Source organism: Oncorhynchus nerka, linkage group LG25, assembly GCF_034236695.1.
Source record: "Oncorhynchus nerka isolate Pitt River linkage group LG25, Oner_Uvic_2.0, whole genome shotgun sequence".
Taxonomy (NCBI): domain Eukaryota; kingdom Metazoa; phylum Chordata; class Actinopteri; order Salmoniformes; family Salmonidae; genus Oncorhynchus; species Oncorhynchus nerka.
Window position 1 is genome coordinate 20060412 of NC_088420.1, and position 24862 is coordinate 20085273.

Below are 24862 nucleotides of genomic sequence, written 5' to 3' on the forward strand. Positions count from 1 at the left end.
TGATCCTATCCACTTCTGAAAGATGGTTAGGATTCAAGTCACAACAGTGGGCATTGTCATGACTCCCCCTGGGGTGTATTCATTACGCTGATTCTGTTGCAAAAACATTTACTGCCATTTACTGCAAACTGAAAATGTTTTGCAATGAAAAAATGTGTTTCTATTCGACAAATTCAGGTTGGTACCACAACATGGCAGCTGACAAGGAGAGGACAATTTTATTTAATTTAAAAATATATATATATTTAACCATTATTTAACTAGGCTAGTCAGTTCAGAACAAATTCTTATTTACAATGACGGCCTTACGACGCTGGCTGGGACAATTGTGGGTGCCCTATGATCAAGGGTTAGCACAGGTTTTACCCATCCAACCTATTGATCTGGATGGCCCGGCAACACAACCAGGGCAGATGTCACTAGTTACCACAGCCACAAAATGATGGCTAAACCCCACCTATTTTGACAATTATCTTAATTAAAATCTGGTTTTAAATTTAACCTTAACCACACTGCTAACCTTATGAAGGACATTTCATGAATTTATACGATATAGCCAATTTTGACTTTGTGGCTGTGGTAACTAGTGTTAACTGACCAGGACATCTCCTTCCCTAAAGAGCCACATGGAAAGGGCTGCTGGGGGTGCCTGTCCAAATCACTACTCTGGACGGCTCTGACTTAGAATACGTCAACTTCCAGGTGTCTGGGGACGTGACCTGGGCTGTCACCCTCATAGCCAAGGTTATCAATCATTCTGATTGACACTCTGCTAACAACCAGAGCCTTTCTCGCCAGACATGTCTTCTGTTCCCTTCAGATTGTCTGCCGGTCCTGTTTGGTAACACAGGCACTGGGACCAGTTTGTTTGGTTAGGTGATGTTGTCTTCTTAGAGCCTGTTCTTGTTCGTGCCAATCAAACATTTCCCCATCCACTCACATTGCTCACATGTGAAACTGCAGCTTGCTCAAAGTTCCGCCCTACCTTCTTTGGCATTTATAAACTTGATACTATTCATTAGACTGTGTAGTTAGGTTAGGCCCTTAATACATCGTCATACAGTTAGCAATCTAGACGCTCTCACAAGCTGCCAACTGTTCCACATTCTTATCAAAGTCTATACAGGCTGTATGTACTGTAAGAACAGCTGAGGTTAGTGGGAATGGGATACATGTGTCATTGAATAGTGTTCATTCTATTTCCATGTCTTGTATGTATCGTCAAGTGGTGTTCACTCTATTTTCACATCAACTGTAAATATATCCAATGAAAGACATGATTATTACTTTAACGTTGGCCCTATGCAGGATTCCTTCATTGACTCCATTAATTGACAGAATTCAAACATATTACACTTGCTATGCTACCCTTTGCATTGCGTATCACCATATTACTCTTAATCCAAGCAAAGCAGTTCATTGTTATTTTTTTTTTTACAATCCTCTCCAATCTCTCTTCAGTTCTTAGAAAATGCTGCAATACTCACTGGGAGGAACAGCTTTGTTTTTGCTTCTCTGAGTATTTGCTTACGTCTAAATCTTTTGATACTGTCCCAACCCACTATCCATTAGGTGAATCTTGGATTATGAAGTCAGGAATTCAGTCAGGATGTGTAGCTTTGTGGGCGACCCAACCAAATTCACATAGAAATGTGAGTTATAGATCTGTCATTCTGAAAGCAAGTCTATGAAGCTTCCCATTCTTACGTTTAGTTTTTGATTATTTTACTTTCGGTTTTGTACACCAGCTGAAAGTACAATATTTTTGGTTGTTGAAAATATATTTCTTAGCTGTTTAGATGGTACAATGACTCTCTACACTATACTTATTTTGCTTGTTTGTCACATAAACTAAAATTACACTAAATATTTAAATTTTAGCAACCAGGAAATGGGGGAGCGATTTCTACATAGTGCACCTTTTTAAAAATGTGTTGTGCCATGTTCAACAGTGGTTCTGTCTCTAGGTATAGTGCTCAGGTAGCCTAGTGGTTAAGCGCATTGTGCCCTTGAGCAAGGCACTTAACCCTAGTTGCTCTGAATAAGTGTGTCTGCTAAAATGTAAATGTAGAAAGGCTGAATTTGTTTTCAGGTTTGAAAACAAGACAAAATGTCTTTGAAGAAGTTTATGTATTTGTTTTCTCTGTAAAAGTACAGATAAATCTCAAATGAAAATTTCAGAACATTTTCTCAGCTATTCGACATTTAAAATAACGAACTGGTTGTGGTGTGAAGGTTGGTAATGTGTTACAACAGTATGATGTATGGGGTGTAGAAAGAGGGTAGAGACAAACAGGGAAGACAAAAATATTTTTAAAAATTGTCAGACTAGTTTCAGGCTCATTCAAATAGAGAGTGGAACTGCTCTTGCTATTCATTCATTGACCATCCACAGGTGTGAACCGTGTTCATTCTTACTGTGCTAATGTCTTCACACTACAAAAGATAAACATCCATTTACAAAAAAAAGTAGAGGTTGGGGTTTATTTTATTTACATACTTTAAACTTTACTTTTTTTTAAACGACAGTGTACTTTGCTGGTTCCCTCTTCTTAAGCTTGTTCAGTGTATTATGTAGTCTCCAGTTCTTGTTCCTACAGCTTATTGAAAGTTTAACGTGACTTGTACAATTGATTTTCCCCTTGAATGGAAATCTTCTCAAGAAGGCAAGTAGTGAAATTGCTTGCTACGATAAATCTAGCCAATTCCAATAATGTTGACCTAAATAGCATTATGAGCAATTTTTTCTAATAAAGAAATGTAGGCTGTTGGTTGTGAAACATATATGGGAACTGCGTGGTATAATGCTCGACACAAATCATGGCTTATCTGTTTCTACACACCAATCACAAATGATAAACACTGAACAGTTGCTCCTTTAATTCAATACATATTTAGTAAGCTAGCAAAGTCACCCAGCATAGCAGGAGCTAGATACCTCTTCTCACTGCGATGCTTTGCCATTACTGTGGTTTCTTAGGTGGTGCTGTGGTTTTATATCTCTTTGAGTTGGAAATCAAAGTATGAGTGTGATAATGAGTCAAAGGGAGCAGTCTGCGCCACATTTTGTTGTTGAATTGTCCTTGTTCACTTGATAAGCGTGTGAAAACGCAACAAACTAGCATGGGAGAGACACAGCTAGGAACTATACACTATTTGAATAAGAGAGATCATGTGCCCAGGTTCACACTCCATATACAGCACCCCCTCACACCGGTGAAGTCAAGCTGCATGCTCGCTTCCTCCCATCCCCCTCCTGGCCTCTCTCTCCCCTCCCCCACTGCCCTCCTCTGTCTGTGTGTGTGTGTGTGTGTGTGTGTGTGTGTGTGTGTGTGTGTGTGTGTCAGTCAGTCAGTCAGTCAGTCAGCCCTGGCAGGTGTGAAAGGATGGGTGTGTTTCATAGGCAACAGCTCGTGTGACACACCAGCTCCATGCGATCCCCTCTCAATGTCCATGTGGGGACAGGGCTCAATAGCTAGGCCCAATTATGTGCTACGTGACACTTGTTGCGAGGTGCCTGGATGACTCGCATGGGACTCCGATAGCTGTTGTTTTTCGCAACCTCTGAGTAACCGTGACTACTTGTGCTGGAATTATTCATGATGTTTGACATGAAACAGATTTTTGTGTGTGTTTCACCCAACAGGCAAACAACAAGCTTGACCTGCATAGTTAAAGCATTCAGAAATGAATACGTTGCAGATCTTGTATCAATGATCCATGAGACACGAACAAAGAAACATGAAGTCATAAACAGCAGCCTGAACAAAGCTTGCTCAAACGTTTTATGCAGCTCACACACACAGGCAATGCATTGAAGTAGTGTCTTTGCATTGAAGTTGGCCATTTCACATTGTAACATTCTGGGTGGATCTAATGAACTCTGTGCTGGCAGGAAACCTGCTCACACTGAAACTCCCTGCTTCTTAAAGTTCACTCTAAAACGCCTGCCTGCTTTTCTATCACTCAGAAACATGTAAAACTCCTCAGTAGTGGCATGTATGTAACAAGGTTTATGCTCACTGCCAACGTTTTGCTCATTGACACAGCTCTTTGTGAGACAGTCGCACACAAGGAGACGGTCGACACCCTATCAGTGTGTGTACTATAGATTTAAGTTGATGTGAAAACCTGTATCCCCAAACTCCACAAGTCCCAGATAAACAGATGTGTTCTGCCAGAGTGATGACGGGGGGGGGGTTAGAATGAGGGGTTAGAGGGGTATGTGGGGTGTACAGGTAGGAGTTAGAATGAGGGGGTTAGAGGGGTATGTGGGGTGTACAGGTAGGAGTTAGAATGAGGGGGTTAGAGGGGTGTGTAGTTGGTGTGTAGGTGGGAGTTAGAATGAGGGGGTTAGAGGGGGTCTCTAAGTGAGGTGGTGAGAATTAAGAAAAGCTTTTACTTTGTACAGACTGTGAGTATAGCCTTGCTATTGAGAGAGGCCGCCGTAGGCAGACCTGGCTCTCGAGACGATAGGCTATGTGTACACTGCTCACATAATGATGTGGAAACTGAGCTGTGCTTACTAACTGGCCAAATGTATGACCATATTAGAGACACATATTTCCCTCCGATTACACAGACCCACAAAGATTTCGAAAACAAATCCAATTTTGATAAACTCCAATATTGGCCGGTGTAGGCCTTCATTGTAAATAATAATTTGTTCTTAACTGACTTGCCTATTTAAATAAAGGTTAAATAAAATATTTTAAAAATCTATTCGGTGAAATACCACAGTGTGCCATCACAGCAGTAAGATGTTTTCCATTTTGTATTTTAACTATTTGCACATTGTTACAACACTGTATATAGACATAATATGACATTTGAAATGTCTTTATTCTTTTGGAACTTCTGTGAGTGAAAGAAAGTGAGAGAGGGTGAGAGAGAGCATTTTGAAGATTTATGGCTCGGCACTCCTCGAAATGCATGCATCCTGTAATTAAGACTGGCCTTGCCTCCAGCCCTACATTTATTACTGCCCCTCCACCGCCTCGTCATCCAGCCCCCCATCCTTCTGATAATAAGATCTAACTGCAGCTTGGCATCACTAATGGGCGCTAAATGCCACAAAGAGAATGGCCTGTTTGTGATTACACAGCAAGAGCCTGCATAAAGTACTCCCAAGTCCAGAACAAGACTAGAGTTCTGCATTGTGTGCTCTGGCCGAACTGTTGCTTTGATGAAGCATCTTGTGCACTTAACAAAAATATATACGCATAATACAACAATTTCAAAGTCTTTACTGAGTTACGGTTCATGTAAGGAAATCAGTCAATTGAAATAAATTAAGTATGCCCTAATCTATGGATTTCACATGACTGGGAATACAGATATGCATCTGTTGGTCACAGATACTGTACCTTACAAAAAGAAGTACGGGCGTTGATTAGAAAACCAGTGAGTATCTGGTGTTACCACCATTTGCCTCATGCAGCGCAACAAATCTCATTCACATAGAGACATAGAGTTGATCAGGCGGTTGATTGTTGCCTGTGGAATGTTGTCCCACTCCTATTCAATGACTGTGCAAAGTTGCTGGATATTGTCTGGAACTGGAACATGCTGTTGTACACGTTGATCCAGAGCATCCCAAACATGCTCAATGGGTGACATGTCTGGTGAGTATGCAGGCCATGGAAGAACTGGGACATTTTCAGCTTCCATGAATTGTGTACAGATCCTTGCAATATGGGGCCCTGCATTATCATGCTGAAACATGAGGTGATGAATGACACGACAATGGGCCTCAGGATCTCGTCACGGTATCTCTGTGCATTCAAATTGCCATCGATAAAATGCAATTATGTTCGTTGTCCGTAGCTTATGCCTGCCCATACCATAACCCCACTGCCACCATGGGGCACTCTGTTCACAACGTTGACAACAGCAAACCGCTCGGCCACACAACGCCATACACTCTACGCTGTCTGCCATCTGCCCGGGAAAGTTTAAACTGGGATTCATCCGTGAAGAGCACACTTCTCCATCATGCCAGTGGCCATCGAATGCTGAGCATTTGCCCACTGAGCATTTGCCCACACACCGAACTGCAGTCAGGTCAAGACCCTGGAGAGGACGACGAGCATGCAGATGAGCTTCCCTGAGATGGTTTCTGACATTCAGTTAAGAACAAATTCTTATTTACAATGACAGCCTACCGGAACTCCGGATTTGAACCAGGGTGTCTGTAGTGATGCCTCTAGCACTGAGATGCAGTGCCTTAAACCGCTGTGCCACGCGAGAGCCCACTCAGGAGCTTCTTGATATGCCACACCTGTCAGGTGGATGGATTATCTTGGCAAAGGAAAAATGCTCACTAACAGGGATGGAGACAAATTTGTCCACAAAATTTGAGAGAGTTAAAGCATTTTGTGTGTATTTCTGGGATCTTTTATTTCAGCTCATGAAACATGGGACCAACACTTTACATGTTGCATTTATATTTTAGTTTGGTATATGTCATTTCAGAGAGAATTAAAACCCAATGATGAGAAAATGTATTATTCTGCCTCAGCTATACATTATTGGTTTGATTTGTAAACTACACTTTTGTTTGACAAGCTAGTCAGTCAAAAGATACTCTCCACGCCAGCGAGTGTGAATCAATCTTTGTTGTGAACAATCTTCATACCGCAATTTAAGTTACCACCATAGCCCACTGTATTCCCCTGAGCCATGTGCTTCACTTTTACTGTTAATTTTCACTAAACTTTCCGGAGCTCTCGGCCATAGTAGCTGGGCCACATCAGGTTTTCATCATACTAGACGTCCTCTCTCGACTTAATAGCATTCTAAGCTGAGGCTCCATCCTCCATTTTGGGGCAATAATAGTTTTCAACCCCCCTTGGTAATCTACTCCCAGCTGTAACCTGTTTTTATCTCTCCCCCTCTTCTCCGCTCCTCTCCAGCTCTACGAACTAGATGGAGACCCAAAGAGAAAAGAGTTTCTGGATGACCTATTCAGCTTCATGCAAAAGAGAGGTGAGCGAGTATTGTAAAAGGAGTGGCGGATATACAAGACAGGACTGTACCTTTCTGTCCCAGTATCTCATGCAGCAGAGCCACATTAATACAAATAAAAGACATGACTCGATAGAGATTTTACTGTTTGCCTTGGTGGGTTAGTACTGAGAGGCCCTGTTGTGTTCTCTAGCCACCTGCCCCCGCCCCTCCCCCCTTGACTGACATAGGAAACAAAACTCTCAGCTTTCACCTCCGTGGGTGGATCTTTATTCATTTGCAGATGATTGCTTTATGGTCGGCCAAGCCTTCACTGTTCCCAGCTCGTCTAAAACTAAAGCGTACATGAGACTGCATGTATCAACTTAGGAATGTATTTAGGTATATGTTTAGGCGCCAGGGTTTTTATGTAGCTCTGTTAAGTTATGGTGTTTGGTTTGGTTCAGCATTTGCATCTTTTATTAATGATCGTCACTTCGTCAGACTCTATTTGTATTTATTCTGGTTGCCCATTAGAGCTACTCTTCCTGGTGTCATGCAAAATTAAGGCAGATATATACAATTAAAAACATTACATTACATTTCACAACACGTTAAGTGTGTGCCCTCAGGCAAACAGCACATTGTATGATTTTGATTCACAAACTAGTTCTACTTCGGAAATATAAGACCAACATGTTGAAGGTAATAGTAATAAATATTATTATGTTAAGATAGTCAGTGTGGAAAATCCAGTATTGGGTGTTTAGGGTGTGTTTACACTATACACTGTGCCCTCAAAAAATGTATGGGCTGGTCTGCGTGCCTAGTTGCTCAAAGAATTGGACACTGCCCTCTAGGTACAATATAGGGAATTGAAAAGAGACTGAGATGAGAACTTTTTTTTTTTCTCCATAGCTTTCTTTCAGAATTATAAAAATAAGTCATGTTTTTTAAAGCACAATAAGACCCAATACTACAACAAGAACAAAACAGACATGGCATTGACAATTGATAATGTATTAAAGTATTGTGTGCTATGAAAAGGTGTGATACTCTCCGTAGGAAAACAATACCGTAGAACCAGGGTAGGGTAGGTTACTTTCTAAATGTAATCTGTTACAGTTACTACTTACCTGTCAAATTGTAATCAGTAATGTAACTTTTGGATTACGCAAACTCAGTAACATAATTTGATTACTTTCAGTTACTTTATGATTACTTTCCCCTTACTTTATTATTACTCCAGAGTGGAGCAGCGGTCTAAGGCACTGTATCTCAGTGCTAGAGGCGTCACTACAGACCCTGGTTTGATTCCAGGCTGTATCACAACCAGTCATGATTGGGAGTCCCATAGGGCGGCACATAATTGGACCAGCACGGTCCGGGTTAGGGTTTGGCCGGGGGTAGGCCATCATTATAAATAAGAATTTGTTCTTAATTGGCTTGCCTAGTTAAATAAAGGTTAAATATAAAATGTAAATAAATAAGAGGCATTAGAAGAAGACAAAAAGGATCCATCAAATGGATTTGGTGTGTCATCATAGTGATCGCTCAGGTGTAACAAGCATAAACTTGCGCCTTTTTGTCAGTGCTGAATTGAGTGTCAATGATAAAACAAGGTGTCATGATGTATTTTTTTTTTTGCTTGTAATGTAGATGATTACAGTTAGTTTTTTTGGTAATCCGATTACATGTAACTGATTACATTTAATCAGTTACTGTCTAACCCAGAATATAGAACATGACATTTCTGAATATATTTTTGTACTCCTGAAGCATTAAAATGTTTCAGACCACTAGAAAGTTTTCTCAGTTCACAGTCAGTTCCATGGCAACTTATCAAAAGGGAAACCTAGCAAAAGAGTATGTTGTTAGCGACAGGCAGTGAATTTTCTTTTCCTTTTCTCCAGGAACCCCTGTGAACAGGATCCCCATCATGGCCAAGCAGGTCCTAGACCTGTACATGCTGTACCAGCTGGTGACAGAGAAGGGAGGCCTGGTGGAGGTCATCAACAAGAAGCTGTGGAGAGAGATCACTAAAGGACTCAACCTGCCTACCTCAATTACCAGTGCAGCCTTTACTCTCAGGACACAGTGAGTACACACACACGCAAGCGCAAGCACACACTTACACACACACACATACACACATGCGAGCACACGCTTATGCACACCGAACACACACACACATTCCCCCATATCATTTGTAAACTTGTTTCAAGGTATACTTATCCATTGTAATACTGTGTTTTTCAAATAGTTTCATATTTCATAAAATTATCCCAATACCAACTGAAATATCTTTTTCACAGGTACATGAAGTACCTGTATCCATACGAATGTGACAAGAGGAGCCTCAGCAACCCCAACGAGCTCCAGGCAGCTATCGACTGTAACCGACGGGAGGGCCGCCGGCAGAGCTTCGGCAGCTCACTCTTCACCTACTCCCCCAATGGGACCCCCACCATGCTGTCCTCCCCCAAGATGTCCATGGGGATGAACGTGGCCACCAACGGAGGCCACTCTCTCACTCCCATCCAAAAAATCAAGAAAGGTACATAAAAGGAAGGGTTGGGGTTTTTGAACTTTGTATGCACTCGTCTAGCCAACGATGAACAGTATTGATGGATCGAAAGGTGTTTTGCTATACTCAGATATCTTTAAAGGACAATTATTCTGCATTGAGATGAGGAAATGTATTTTGTATTTTTAAAATTAAAAAATTAAAAAGGTGGGTTCATTCATATCACTGACATGAATAAAGCCAACGATTGAAGTGAACGTGAACACAATGAGGGTTGGGAGGGTTCATACTTATCACAGAACGGTTGAAGTGAACAGTAACCCATAACATCATACAACAGATACTTAATTTGAAGAGCTACCACATCCTGGACCAAAACTACCCTGCTCTAAACTTCTCCGTCTCCCCTCTCCCCTGTAGAAGAGGAGGGTGACCAGCCTGTGTCCGGCTTGGGCTTCATGTCCAGGCACCCTCTGGTTGGTAATTCGGTGGCGGTGCAGGCAGCAGCGGCCCAGTTAGCGGCTCTAGAGCAGCTGAGGGACAGACTGGAGGCAGGTGAGCCCCCGGAGAAGAAGATTGCCCTACCTGCTGAGAAGCACCAGCGGCTGCTGCAGAGAGCGCTGCAGCACAATCTGCTGGCCAGGACTGCCCAGATGCCCATGAACATCCGCATCAACAACCAAGGTAGAGCCTGTTGCCATTTTTAAATGCACTTTAAATAATGTTAAATTTGAATCGAAAGTACCAAGATTGGTCCACCATTGCTTCCCTTCAGTAAAATAAATGATTTCTTAGTATAGTTAATATTAACGGTTTGATGGGTTCGCATTCAAAAAGATGTTGCATACAGCTTAATTCATTTTTCTATTTTATTTTATTATTTTCACTTCATTAGGGATTAGCATACACAGACGTTTCAGCTTTTCAGCCTTCTTCAGTGTGTAGGTACAAAGCTTTTTCAGTGCGCAGTAGCCCCGAGGACAGAAGAAATATCAGCCCACTGAGAGAAGCACAAGATTGAACTTCACTCAACTTTCTAGAGTTAACACTATCAACATGTTCCTTTACTGTGGCTATTGTGATGGAATCAACATATTAGCCACATTCAGTGTAACATACCGAAAAACAAAACAAATTATGCAAGAGATTTTGTTGTAGGCACAAGGCATCAGAGTATGATTATTTTGCGCACTGACTCAGCCCATACTCTACACAGACCGGTGCATAACTAATCAGAGCTGCAGAAGGCCTATATGCAAATAGACCATTGCCATATATGGATCTGTGTCATTTAATTTTAACTCTACTGTGTTTACAGCTGTGGTAGTGGTGCATGTAGCCACGTGTGCACATTTAGTTCATATCCTTTGCTAGTTAGTGAGTTATTAGCCCAGTTATAGATCATTTGTAGTCACCAATAGGGGTGTGATTGCTTACTACAAGAGCTAAAAAACGTGTTCATTTCTAAACATTTTTGAAAGCTAGTCAGGTACAGAGCTTTTTTCTTGTCTTAAAGGGGCAGTGTTGTATTTTGAGACAGGCTTGAATAAACTAAATAGCCAATAGGCAGAGGGTAGCTAGCATAATTTGTCTGACTCTCTGTAATAATGGTATGGGAATAATAATGCATTTTATTTTGTCAAGTGGTTTCTTGCATCAAACAACACAACATGTTCAGTCACGTCCTTGTCTGAAGGACAAGTGGATAAACAGGTTAATGTCAAGCCCTGCATGTTTTTTCCCCCAAAAGTCTCATGGAATGTAGGCCTACATTGAACACCACACATTGGCTGCTACTGTAGGCTGAATGATAGAACAGCTATTTCCATGTTAAAATGTTATGGGATGCATTTTCTCTCATGGTAGGCCACTGGTAGGCCTACACTATGATCAAATAGCCACAGTAACCTACTTGGCCCCTGTTAAAACTAACTTAAAGCGGTTACAGCCTCAGTGTTCACAGTAAACGCGTGCTGGAAGTTGCACATAATTTTCACAACGTTTAAGTTAGAGGGAACATTGGTTGTCACTCATCTGCCAATCAGGGATGTGGCTTCTCTGGTGTACCTGTATACAAGTTACAGTCATAAAGAAATACAGAATGATAGGGTATGGGAGCGGGCACAAAGGGCAACTGAGGACATCAGGTGGGAACCATTCATGAATCAATGGCCTTAGGTGTCCACTCACTTGGATACGTTGGTAAACTATCTCATGAATTGATATAATGTATCCAAGTTAGCGGGGTGGGTTCCATTTGTTTGTTAGGTTGTTCCAGAAGTTAGTTAGTTTATTCAGATATTGTCACGCCCTGACCTTAGAGAGCCTTTTTTATTTCTCTATTTGGTTAGGTCAGGGTGTGATTTGGGTGGGCATTCTAGTTTGTCTATTTCTTTGGGTATGGTTCCCAATCAGAGGCAGCTGTCTATTGTTGTCTCTGATTGGGGATCATACTTAGGCAGCCCTTTCCCACCTTCGGTTGTGGGATCTTGTTTGTGTGTAGTTGCTTTCTGCACTGCATATAGCTTTACGTTTGTTTAGCATTTTGTAGTTTTTTGTTGTCATTTAAAATAAAAGTATAATGTACGCCTACCACGCTGCACCTTGGTCTCATTCTAACACCGGACGTAGCAGATATTCCTTATTACAGGTTATTAGATTGTTCAATTCATTTATTTATACGTTTGTTTGTGCAGTTAGTTTAAGATCCTTTTATTCGTCAATTGTACAGAAGGTCCAACCGAAATGTGACCAACTCCTCTGAAAGACAAACATACATATACAGGTTGGAGAGGTTAGAGCAGGGGGCTGCCACACTGGTGCAGTTGTTGTGGGGGGTGTTAAGTGACTTCCTTAGACCCAGGATTTGAACTGGCAACCCTCCAGTTGCTGGCTCGCTTCTCGAAACTCTAGGCTACCTGCCGCCCCATATGTTTATGTAGTGAGGTTGTTCATATTTACACATTTTCCTGAGATGTTGATGCTTATATCTGCTGTTAAACATCACCTATGAGTGTTGTGTACATTACATGCTGTGTGTGTTTTCTCAGATGGCCGACAGGACTCAGCTCTCAATCTCACAACTAATGGCATGAGCAGCATCAGTATGTCAGTGGAACTCAATGGAGTCATGTACACCGGTGAGTCACCAGTCACAGAATCAACAACACGGTCTTGTGTTACCATACAGTACCTGTCAAAAGTTTGGACACACCTACTCATTCAAGGGGTTTCTTTTCTACATTTTCTACATTGTAGAATAATACTGAAGACATCAAAACTATGAAATAACGCATATGGAATCATGTAGTAACCATAAAAGTGTTAAACAAATGAAAATATATTTTATATTTGAGATTCTTCAAAGTAGCCACCCTTTGCCTTGATGACAGCTTGAATCAGGCCTTCATGGTCGAATTGCTGCAAAGAAACTACTACTAAAGGACACCAATAAGAAGAAGAGACTTTCTTGGGCCAAAAAACACAAGCAATGGACATTAGACCGGTGGAAATCTGTCCTTTGGTCTGATGAGTCCAAATTTGATATTTTTGGTTCCAACCGCCGTGTCTTTGTGAGATGCAGAGTAGGTGAACGGCTGATCTCTGCATGTGTGGGTCCCACCGTGAAGCACGAAGGAGGAGGTGTGATGGTGTGGGGGTACTTTGCTGGTGACACTGTCTGTGATTTATTTAGAATTCAAGGCACACTTAACCAGCATGGCTACCAAAGCATTCTACAACGATACGCCGTCCCATCTGGTCTGCACTTAGTGGGACTATCATTTGTTTTTCAACAGGACAATGACCGAAAAAAACACCTCCAGACTGTGTAAGGGCTATTTGACCAAGGAGAGTGATGGTGCTGCATCAGATGACCTGGCCTCCACAATCACCCGACCTCAACCCAAATGAGATGGTTTGGGATGAGTTGGATTGCAGAGTGAAGGAAAACAACCAACAAATACTCAGCAGATGTAGGAACTCCTTGGTTTTGAGAATGCCAAGAGTGTGCAAAGCTGTCATCAAGGGTGGCTACTTTGAAGAATCTAAAATATAATATATATTTTGATTTGTTTAACACTTTTTTGGTTACTACATGATTCCATATGAGTTATTTCATAGTTTTGAAGTCTTCACTATTATTCTACAATGTAGAAAATAGTAAAAATAACGAAAACCCCTTAAATGAGTAGGTGTGTCCAAACTTTTGACTGGTACTGTATGTGTTACTACAACTATCATTCCTGAATTCACAACATTGTTTGTCAACATTTGACTTATGTAAGTCAGGTTACTCAGACCAACTTGCTATCTTTTATTTTTGCAATGACAGAAGTCTCACACTGGTGTTTCTGTTTTCTGTGCAGGTGTGCTTTTTGCTCAGGCAGCAGGATCAGCCTCGTCAGGCTCCTCTGGATCATCAAGTAACAGCAAAGCCCCTGGTGGGCACAGTGGATCCTAGTGGCTCCCCTACACACCTACCTCATCCACCTATCTTTGATGCTAACTAAAGCCAAAAATAAACCTCGTTTTCTACTTAGCCTATGCCAAAAAAAACATATATATGGCAAGACAAACTGAAACTCAGACCACTTGAAGTACACTCTCAGGTCCTCTCATATATTCTTCCCTCTTTTGTTCTTTAGCCTAAATAAGTTTGAATAACCCAACAAGGAGCCAGTATATGATAGATATTTGCACAGCCTATGAATAATTTATTTCTACATAAATGTACAGATTATCTGAGAACAAAAGAAAAAGAATACATTGGAAGGGTAATGCACTGTTTAAACATTTAACACAGCTACTGACTGACAATGAAGCTTCTTCTCAAGAGGAAAAATAAGTTGTTTGTAACATGTAACATTATCATTCTCCTCATTGTTATTATTATTATTATCATCATCACTAACAATGTACTCATTGCAAAAAATATATATTTAGGATTCTATAAAGCAGAACATTTGACATTTCTTGTATTTTAAGTAGAAAAGCTTTAAAGTATGTTATTTCTTCAGGGTATAACAAAGTACCATTGTGACCTCATGTTATAGAATTCCTCTTTTACGTTTGCATGATGCAGTCAGAAACAAATCAATCTTTGCTGAGATTTTCTATTAATTGCTCAGACACAGGTTTTGTCTTGCATTTTTTTCTAGTAGAAGTCAACAGGCATTGTTAATGCTCATTGGGCTTTAGAATATGTGCAGGTTTTTCTCAGGTGTCCGCCAGATTGCTGTGAAACAATAACATTGTATTTAACTGCTATATGTTTCTGTCATAGCCACACATTATACAAATGTATTTCCTGGTTTGAGTGTTTGTTTCTCTCATGACACATTTCAACCATATTTTTTTGATTTTCATGTAGAATTTAGTTTTCTATCAGGTTGTCTCATCAATTACCCAGGGTACTCGGTCCTTTTATAAGAAGTGGGATCATCTTCACTCTACGTAAAGCTTTTAGTTTAAAGATTGATCACTCTGAGACGACACAGAGTTGGGGATTGATATGTGCAGGAATTCTTAGCTCTGCCATTGTGAGCCTTTAAAATTGAGGTTTGCGGCTGAAAGTGACTCTATTTAAAAGCTTGTCATCATAATGTCTCGAGTGCCTACACCTTGACATGTGAAATCTTCATAACGACAAAGCATTAATGAATTTAGCTACATGCTTGCATTATATAGTGCTGCTTATATCCAAGTGCTTCTTATATTCACAGCTATACCATTATCTTCAATCTGTTGAGGAGTCAGAGGAGGCCAGTTTAATGACAATAGAAGATGTTACAGAGAATATTGTGGGATTGACTGATATCTGTTTCATCTGCTGGCATTTGCTTTACTTAATTTCAGTTATCAGAAGTACAGTTTTTTTTGTATATAACACAGTTGCATAGTAATCATGCTCCTGTAGAAACAGAACAATGGTTATTCTAACAATTTTCACTGAAACGTATGAAGGAGTCTGTCCTCTCCAGCTAGACCCTGGGGGGAAAAGCTCTTTCAGAGAATGATAAAAGTAATAGCCAATTATTATCCCAATAAATGGCTAATGATAACATAGAGCTGTGTTATGGTTTAAAGGATGGGTGGAATCACCCAATCAATTCCTGACTTTGGGTCAGCACGGATCTTCAATTTGATATTTTTACCACTTTGTCCCCAAGGCAAGCATTCCCATCCGAGCATCTTCTCATTAAAAAATATATATATATTTTTATCAGATATCCATTGATTTGCAGCTCTCAGAGATATTTGCATTTTAACTGCTAAGGTGCATTCATCTTAAGATAGCTAGCTGGGATAACCACATATCACAGTAAGTATTTTTCCTAAACAAAGTAGCTATCAGCAAAGTCAGAGCTAGCAAGGGGGAAAAAAGTAAAGTGTTTCAGATGTTTGCAGAAGATGGGCAGGGACTCTGCTGTCCTAGCTTCAGGGAGAAGCTTGTTCCACCATTGGGGTGCCAGGACAGAGAAGAGCTTGGACTGGGCTGAGCGGGAGCTGCCCTTCTGTAGGGGTGGGAGGGCCAAGAGACCAAAAGAGGCAGAATGGCATGCTCAGGTTGGGGTGCATGGTTTGAACGTAGCCTGAAGGTAGAGAGGGGTAGTTCCTGTTGCTGCTCTGTAGGCAAATACCATTATCTTGTAGTGAGCTGCAACTGGAAGCCAATGGAGTGTGCTGAGTAGCGGAGTGACATTGGAGAACTTGCAAAGGTTGAACACCAGGCAGGCTGCAGCGTTCTGGATAAGTTGCAGGGGTTTCATGGCACAAGCAGGGAGCCCAGCCAACAGCGAGTTGCAGTGTTCCAGATGGGAGATGACAAGTGCCTGGATTAAGACCTGCGCCGCTTCCTGTGTGAGGTAGGGTCATACTCTGTTGTAGAGCATGAACCTGCAGGAGCGAGTCACTGCTTTGATGTTTGCAGAGAAAGACAGCATGTTGACCAGTGTCGTGCCAAGGTTCTTTGCACTCTGGGAGGGGGGGCACCATAGAGTTGTCAACTGGGATGGACAGGTCTTGGAGCGGGCAGCCCTTCACCAGGAGGAAGAGCAGCTCCATCTTGTTGAGCTTGTGGTGGTGGGCCGAAATCCAAGCTTAGATATCTGCCAAGCAGCCAGAGATGTGTGTTGCCACCTAGGTGTCAGAAGGGGAGAAGGAAATAGTAGTTGAGTGTCATCTGCATAGCAGTGAGGGGACAGACCATGTGAGGATATGACAGAGCTGAGTGAGATGGAAGAGGAGAGGGCCTAGAACAGAGCCCTGGGTCATGCCAGTAGTGAGAGTATATGGTGGACACAGATCCTCTCCACGTCACCTGGTAAGAGCAGCCTGCCAGGTAAGAAGCAGTCCAAAGAGTTTGAGAAGCACAGCCCTGAGAGGGTGGAGAGGAGAATATAACGGAAGGCTGTTTCTGTATCTTCAAGAAACCGCATAGATTCACACTCAGTACTTTTCAGAATCCTCAGGGAAGGTCAATTTTGACTTTATTGTAGCAACAATAAGGAGATGTTACACACATTGTATACCTCATGGTCTTTTTTCCTGCAGATCCATTTGACCTCAATGTAGGGCCTGCCTCTACCTCAAGTCTATGCTTTGACCAAATCTCTTGTAAGACCATTTCCCTTTACACAGTAAATAATCCAAAATGGTTGGAAGGATAGATTATTGCAGACAATCGTCTAACGCAAGGGGGGAGCAAAGTACACTTCAATCCGGCCCGCCCTTTTTTCTTCCCAATTGGTAGTTACAGTCTTGTCCCATCGTTGCAACTCTCGTACAGACTCAGGAGAGGCGAAGGTCGAGAGCCGTGCGTCCTCCAAAACACGACCCAGCCAAGCCGCACTGCTTCTTGACACAATGCCCGCTTAACCCGGAAGCCAGCCGCACCAATGTCTCAGCCCGCCACAGGAGTCGCTAGAGCGTGATGGTACAAGGAAATCCCGGCCTGCCAAACCTCCTAACCCGGAGGACATGTGGCCAATTATATGCCGCCTCATGGGTCTCCCAGTCACGGCCAGCTGTGACACAGCCTGGGATTGAACCTGGGTCTGTAGTGATGCCTCAAACACTGCGATGCAGTGCCTTAGACCGCTGCGCCACTCGGGAGGCCCCACAAATTGATTTTAACAAACAATTGGTCCGCCCAAAAATGCGGCCCTCCGTTGAATTTCAAAATCCCAATGTGGCCCTCGAGACAAAAAGTTTGCCCACTCCTGGTCTAACGCCTTTAATCATTTCTTTATCATAATTGATGACAATCCCTTTGTTTTGGCAACATGCAATGGAGACCAGGGAAGCCTCTGTCAGCAATACTGACTTCATGCCTTGGTGATTCTGCCCCCTAGTGGATTTATTTCTTACAGCACACAATCAGATACAGTTTGGGATGCATAGCGTGTTTATAGCTTCCGTGGTAGGCCTAATCTCTGCCTTTCCTCTGTTTTATATTTGATTGCAAGGCCCATAGTTTAGATTTCAACTTGATTTTGAGGAGAATTCTATCATTTCTTGATCTCAACAGAAGTTAGGAGACCTACTTACCATGGAAGAGGCTTGCTTATAGATTTATATTCTATATCCTTTAGATTTTAGAGATATTCTCATCAGAATCTTTCCATGAATGTTCAGCCTTAAGACATAAGACATACCACTTGCTTTAGCTATCTGTTTGGCAGATTGTACATGGCTGGGACAACCAAAACAAACCAAAACATGTGTGAAGATGAAATAAAATACAATGTTATCGTGAATGAAAATATATAGTTCTATTTACAGGTTAATTCATAGAAGAATTGTCACAGCATAAGAAATCTTGTAATTATAGCACTTCTGAAAAGTAATTATACACTTCTGAAAATTCTTTGGAGGCTCTAGATTATATTACTTAGTTTTTACATTGAAGTTTTCTTTAAAAAAATATGATATAGCAACCTAGCACAGACATTACATTTACAGCTGATGACATTTATTATCATGATATTAATAACAATAGTTATTGTGACGACTCCTGCTAGGTTGGCACACTGGCCTTGGTTTTGTTAACTATTTTGTTGTCATGTGTAGTACTTGGAAATGTAGAATATAAATGAGGATTTGTTCTTCTACTTCTCAGGAATATACTTCTACCTCCGTTTTTTATGGATGTATCCCTGCTAGGGCTAAAGTTACAGGTTAGTGTGTGCACATGGTGTTGCGCTTTGTATTTCTCTCTTTCTCTTCATTGGTGTTACAGATTATTTTTCATGTAGCACTTTTGCATTTTGGTCGGTGTTACACCTAGGCAACAAACTGCTATATTGAAACACTATTGCTGCAGCCTACAAATACTTCTTATAGAAAAATAAGTATTTTTCAGTCCGTTTTGTGCATGTGTGATGTTTTTTCTCATTATTTTCTATGATGAACCTTTTTTCCACTGAATGGGATGTTTCCCAAAATACAAGGAAACAAGTGAAGTTGAGGGGTGGCATTTTGTGCCTCTTCAGTGACCAGTTTTTAGGTGTAGTGCCCAAACAACAGATCAACAACACGCTTTTTAGAACGTGTGATCTCTTTTTAATGCTTTTTTCTGAGGGGTGAAGAACGGTTCTTGCCTATTTAATCAATGTGTTTGTGTGAATACATTCATTTTGGATTTAAATAAATATAAAATTTTCCTAGAATGTCAGCTGAGGTTTTACACCACAATTGCATTGATAAATACTTCAGCACAAAGAGATGAATGTTTCAGAGTTTCTTTAGAACAGATTACATTGAATGTTGGTTTCAACTGAATGGCATGGTTAAACTTGGAAAGATTACATTCTATATCTTTAAACACATTTGTAAATTGTTATCCATCAGCCTTTACATTGGAAAAGTTTAAGACGTAATTTATCCGATGATGGCCTATCTGCATGGATTTTAAATGGGGGGAAAAACACAAGTATACAATCTTAAATAAAATGGGTGTGTTTATTGCATTTTGTATTGAACCTTGTCTTATTACTGATGTACATTATGTACATTCTTACTCAATTTTTTAAAAACATTTTAGGTATACTAATGGTTCGCAAAAATACACCTCGAAAGTTTACACTTTGTCATACACCATCTATTAATCCACAAAAAATCGGGAGTTAACTGTAAACAAAAAGCCATACAAATGGAATATGAATAGAATATGACTATTACCCTATCTAGAAATGGTCTGCCACCACAAGGCTACCATCTGCAACGTAACTTGGGTATCACGTTGACTGTTTTTTTCAAAAGCACCGCCCCTTGATTACAGCAGTAGACCTTCCCGGTAGATTTAAATGAACAGAAACAAAACAGCACGAGAACGAATGGAATAAAGGACGAAAAGCAACCACAAACAGGAACTGATCTCGACTTTTTTTTAGTAGGTACAAGGATTATTTTCACGGGCTGTATAACGATTATTGTTCGTGTACAACATTTCATTTTGTGAAGATGAGACTTCGGTCTCGAAGTATTGCTGACCCTTCATCAGCACAGTTTAACGGTCGGCGGTCCTCGAAGAAAGCGGCACCGAGCGTAACTCCGGAAAAGGTAAATCGATGAGCTTGTTTTGACCAAATATCTTGGAATAAACTGAACTTTGAATGCGTCATACGCATTATCGTTGGCTTAAAACAAATTTGCTAGCCGAACTCACAATCGCTTGCTAACTAGCTAGCCGATTTGACAACCGTAAACAATGATGATGATGGTGTTGTAGTAGCTAGCTAGAAAAATGCTCTTCGTCGCTAGGACACTATTTTCACGCCACTTCGATACAGATACGACCGGAAGTGGTTTCTTGGCAGGTTCATAACATTTTCGCTAACCCTAACCTTTTTCCTAACCTGACACGTTAATTATCATAACCTGAATATGTTCATTCTCAACCTACTGCATAAATTCTGCTAACCTACTACGAAAACGTTCATTCCGGTTGTAGATGTAACGAAGTGGCGTGAAAAGAGTATCTACAACTGACAATGTTACAATGGGTTCTTGTTCACAGTTCAACTGACCAGTTGGCCACCCTGAATGTATTTTTCGTTCTTACCCAAAACTATATATTCAATATTTTATCTCATTTATTATAATTGAACATAACCTGTCTGTAATATAAAATGGTGACTCATGTTTTTGTTTAATTTGACAAAGCATCACACTGGCTTTATCAACGCACGTTGATACAGGCAGGTAGTCATGTCTTACATTTCGCTTGAAATAGCTCCACGGATGTAGTGTCTGGCAGAGAGGATACAGATTACCCATCACAAGTAGGTCGAGGGGGAAGGACTTGAACTAGTATCTATGTCGCCCATGCGCTCTGTTTTTACTATCACTGTAGCTAGATGTTGTTAAATGTCAGTATACACACTGGTTGATTGAATTGAATCCTCCATAGGACAAAGACTCATAATAACGTGGTCATTAGGAGGTCAGTTGGTAGATTAGGGTGCTTGGAGCTCCAGGATAGTGGGTTCGTTTCCCATGACCCCCTGTACATACTATGTACGCATGACTAAGTTGCTTTGGATAAAGCCTTTTTCATCAAGGTTTGGGTCAGCCTGTATGTGAGACAACTTGTAGGTTTTTATACTAGTGCCCAATATTTTACTGACATACAGTTGGTGGGGGTAATTCGGATCCTTTTTATGTGAGCTTTTAGTTACTTTTTCAGACTGTCACAATTATATTTTCTGTGTGTAGGATGAATATGTACAACAGCCAGACAACCAGTCACTCTACCCTGATGATGAGATCCCCACCGCTACAAAGCGCCCTCTTGTACAGGGGCGTGGGAGGAAAAGGGTGGCAGCCCCTGCCTATGAAGACGGAGAAGGTACCCATTTATTTTGGTGAATGCAATTGCTCTATTGTTTATTTCAAGAAATACTGACAATCATTCTGTATTCATTTCTAGATCTGGGCTTCAAGACCCCCATTAATGTGCGCCATCACCGGGTGCTGTCGGAGCTAAACCCCTCCTCTCCCCTCAATTCCACTATGCGAAATATCTACTCCCCCATGGTCCGGTTCCTCACACCTACCAAGGAAAGTAAGTACCTCAAAGGTGGATTGGATGGGCTATGTTCGAAATTGCGTACTAACACACTATTTAGTAAGCGATCCCGAGTGTGTGTGTTTTGGCTTTTGTATGTATTTTACAAGTAGGGTAGTCTGCCTGGAAGGCCAGGGGCTAATTCATGGGTGTGCAGTGTTTGTGTTCAGATAGAACTATATTGTGTAGACCCGAACAGACATTCTTCTCTCTTGGAGAATAGGCCATCATGGTTTGACACTTTCCTGAGTCCATTGGGTAGGCCTATTTGTTTACAGAGAAACTGTCACTTTCGGTTTCTAATAAACAAACTACTGTATAGGCTAGCAAGGACTTGCATGTGATTATTGAGGCAAGAGTAGATGAGGTCAGCACAGTAATGGCTCAATTGGTCCAGGGTGAATGAGTCTTATTCATTAGAATCAAGGCTGTTTTTTTTTCTTCGTTTTTTAAAACCTATTCAGATGCGAGAACCCCCAGCAGTGGTGATGTCATGAGCCCAGAGCAGTGTGTGTTTGGCTATGGTTCCATCAGCCTTCTCGCTGGAGATGAGGACAATGATGACGTTTTCAGCCCGTGGGTTCTTCCGTTTTTTGTTCTTGGTTCTGTGGAATGATTATAAGGCTGCATGCCATAACATATTATGAAATACAATGATGAAATACTTGATGAATTAGATAGCCCTAAGATGATCCTGAGGCGATGTCATAATGCAGCATCAAAGAGTTACCAGCAAACCGTCCATTGGTGTCAAATAACTCTGATAAGATAATCAACAGCTGGGCATCTAAAGAAGCCTGGCCAACATAATTGTTCCTGGTTTGTGATGCACTTCTGCTGAAATAATCCACTGCCCATACTTGCTGTCCTAATGTCTGTGGTTCTCAAGGACTCCCTTTTCCTGAAAGTAATTAATCCATTGCACTGTTGTATTTAGCTTTACCTTCATCAAGAACATTCCATCCAAATCCCAGCAATCCAAACCATGCATACAAGACATCCCACCTAAGACGAGGAGTACGCCCCAAGCCACTCTAGTTTTAGATCTGGTGAGTGTTGGGTTTACCTTTGAGATTAGTGACTATTCAAAGCATTTACTTATGTAATTCCCATGCAAAGTATAATATATATATTTTAGGCGGGTCTGGTTTACAGTCTAATATTTACTTAGTATATTAATGTATCAGTAGGTTGTATTTCCATGATGATTACCAAGTTATATTATCATTCCATCAAAATTAAACACTGGGGTACCAATTGCTTGGATATTTTTTGTGTTCTAGGATGAAACGCTCATTTACAGCTCTCTGAACCGGATTGAGGATGCAGAGTACACCTTTCGCACATGCTTTCAGGACAATCAGTACAAAGTTAGTGAATCAATCTGTTCTTTTCAGACTTATAAGGCCTCAGGAAGGCAGTGAGAAGGGCTTTTATCCTTTGCTTGAATGACCAGTGTTTATTTTTTTAATAGGATGAATGTCTGTCTAATGATGGTAACATAAAATATTGTAATATTTTAATTCTCTTCAATAGGTCTACATGATTCTACGACCACATGTGAAAGAATTTCTGGAAGCCATGACAAAACATTTTGAGGTATGTTTTGTATTTGTTGTTATTATGTGTGCAGTAGCCATGTGTTTTTATTTTTGCTACATGTTTAACTTTCCCCCATGTATGTTTATTGTTAAGAAGCCAGTTAATTGAATGACTCAAATGTGTTTTTCGCAGATGTTTGTTTATACATCGGCAAAGAAAGAATATGCAGGGAAAATACTGGGCATCTTGGACCCGAAAAGAAGGCTGTTTCGGTATGAGAAGTAACATTTTTTTACTTTGGTTGCTGTCCTTTTGCAATGCTTGTTTTGCTGTATTGTTTTAGTGATATTGCAGCTGCAGAGTTCTGTGTACCAGAGACAGGCTGACAATCTCATCTACTTTGAATAATTTGAGGAATAGATTTCAGTTGATATTAGGTTGTACTTTAAATGTGTATAACTGATATCTCCTTTTGTAGACACTGTATATATCATGTACATAACTGATATCTTCTTTTGTAGACACCGTTTGTATCAACAGGACTGTACCTGTGTTCTTGGGCACTATGTCAAGGATTTGGGCGTACTTGAGAGGGACCTTGCTAAAACGGTGGTTTTGGACAATGCTCCACACACATACCCCTACCATGTGTGTTTACTGTGATGTTGTTCACTTAATTATACGATGCATTTTTTTTTTTTTTTTGGAAGCAGAGTGGAGTTTTATTAAATTTCCTGCTTTATTTCTGCAGCTGATGAATATGCTTCCCATCAAGAGCTGGTCTGGGGATAAGGAGGACAAAGAACTTCAGAAGCTCATCCCGTATCTTGAGAGAGTGTCCGCAACAGTACGTTGACAGTGTTTTGCTATCCCACCTCCGGTGGCATACAAAGTATTATTTTCATTCAATTGTAGTGTTTCTTTTTGTTGCAATTTCCATAATTCACAACCTAGTTAGGTGTCTTCTAGGATTAAATCTCTTTTGACAAAACCAACATCACACATGCAACAGAGATCTCATTTGGGAGGTGGGTATGCCCCTGGGGTGTGGAAAAAGCAGAAAAACTAACCTTGAGTCAGTCTTAAACACATGGCTAGTATTCTACAAATACCACAAGTTAAAGCTGTTATCATATGTTTGGAAATGTAATTCAGAAAGACTGTGCCACTACTTGTATTCCACAAGAAACAGCACCAGTGTTCTACAAAATAAATAGTGGATGTTTTTACTAACTTGAAGGCACCAATCTTCTGTAGGATGATTGCCGTGAGGTACTGAAGAGGAGGACAGACCACTTTCACAGACTGCTCTCTGAGGATTGAGAAAAGGCTTCTGATCATCCTGCCATAAATGTTTTAATTGCAAACGTGAACTATATCTACTATTCTAGTCCTTCTGTATAATCCCTGAATGACCAATGGGTTTCTGATAGTGTGTCAATTTAAAATGCAGAGATTCCCAAACATTTCTCACTCAGCCCAGCAATAAATTGCTAATAGTTTAAAAATAAACTATTTGAATATAATGACGCAACTTTAATATGTTCTTCATACTTAATCATCCTAATTTATTGACAGAAAATATATTTTTAGAAGCTGTTATGTAAATATTCTTTGATTATTTTAGTGACATGATTAGATTTTTCACCTCAACAAAAGCCAGAACAAGTTTATCTGTAAATAATAAAACAACTTAAACCATGCTGGTATTTTTCAGAATCATTTGAGAAGTCTCTGATGAATTTAGTCTTATTTGTCTGGTTGACCTCATGCGCGAA

At 40.7% G+C, this 24862-nt stretch overlaps 2 protein-coding genes across 2 annotated transcripts in view; both read left to right on the plus strand.

Moving 5' to 3' along the window:
* LOC115109164 (AT-rich interactive domain-containing protein 3A-like) overlaps positions 1-14784 on the plus strand; it is a 65344-nt gene extending 50560 nt beyond the window's left edge. Inside the window, exons 4-9 of the mRNA XM_029633801.2 lie at positions 6915-6987; positions 8859-9042; positions 9261-9502; positions 9893-10156; positions 12523-12612; positions 13840-14784. Of these exons, the coding sequence (XP_029489661.1) occupies positions 6915-6987; positions 8859-9042; positions 9261-9502; positions 9893-10156; positions 12523-12612; positions 13840-13934 (948 nt within the window). The 3' untranslated portion in view covers positions 13935-14784. The remainder of the gene's footprint in view (positions 1-6914; positions 6988-8858; positions 9043-9260; positions 9503-9892; positions 10157-12522; positions 12613-13839) is intronic.
* A 4948-nt stretch (positions 14785-19732) lies between these two features.
* On the plus strand, positions 19733-24786 carry ctdspl3 (CTD (carboxy-terminal domain, RNA polymerase II, polypeptide A) small phosphatase like 3). The gene is made up of 11 exons (XM_029633803.2): positions 19733-20035; positions 21191-21323; positions 21405-21539; positions 22007-22118; positions 22480-22591; positions 22826-22912; positions 23079-23141; positions 23277-23356; positions 23606-23732; positions 23836-23931; positions 24342-24786. The coding sequence occupies exons 1-11, from the start codon at positions 19937-19939 to the stop codon at positions 24405-24407; spliced, it is 1110 nt and encodes a 369-aa protein (XP_029489663.2). The 5' UTR covers positions 19733-19936; the 3' UTR covers positions 24408-24786.
* Positions 24787-24862: the final 76 nt, after the last annotated feature.

Bases quoted from the DNA above. Each gene is read 5' to 3' on its own strand.
- ctdspl3 (XM_029633803.2), top strand. From the start codon at position 19,937: ATGAGACTTCGGTCTCGAAGTATTGCTGACCCTTCATCAGCACAGTTT. The intron at 20,036-21,190 runs GTAAATCGATGA...TTCTGTGTGTAG, and splicing joins CGAGCGTAACTCCGGAAAAG to GATGAATATGTACAACAGCC. The intron at 22,913-23,078 runs GTTAGTGAATCA...TCTCTTCAATAG, and splicing joins TTCAGGACAATCAGTACAAA to GTCTACATGATTCTACGACC.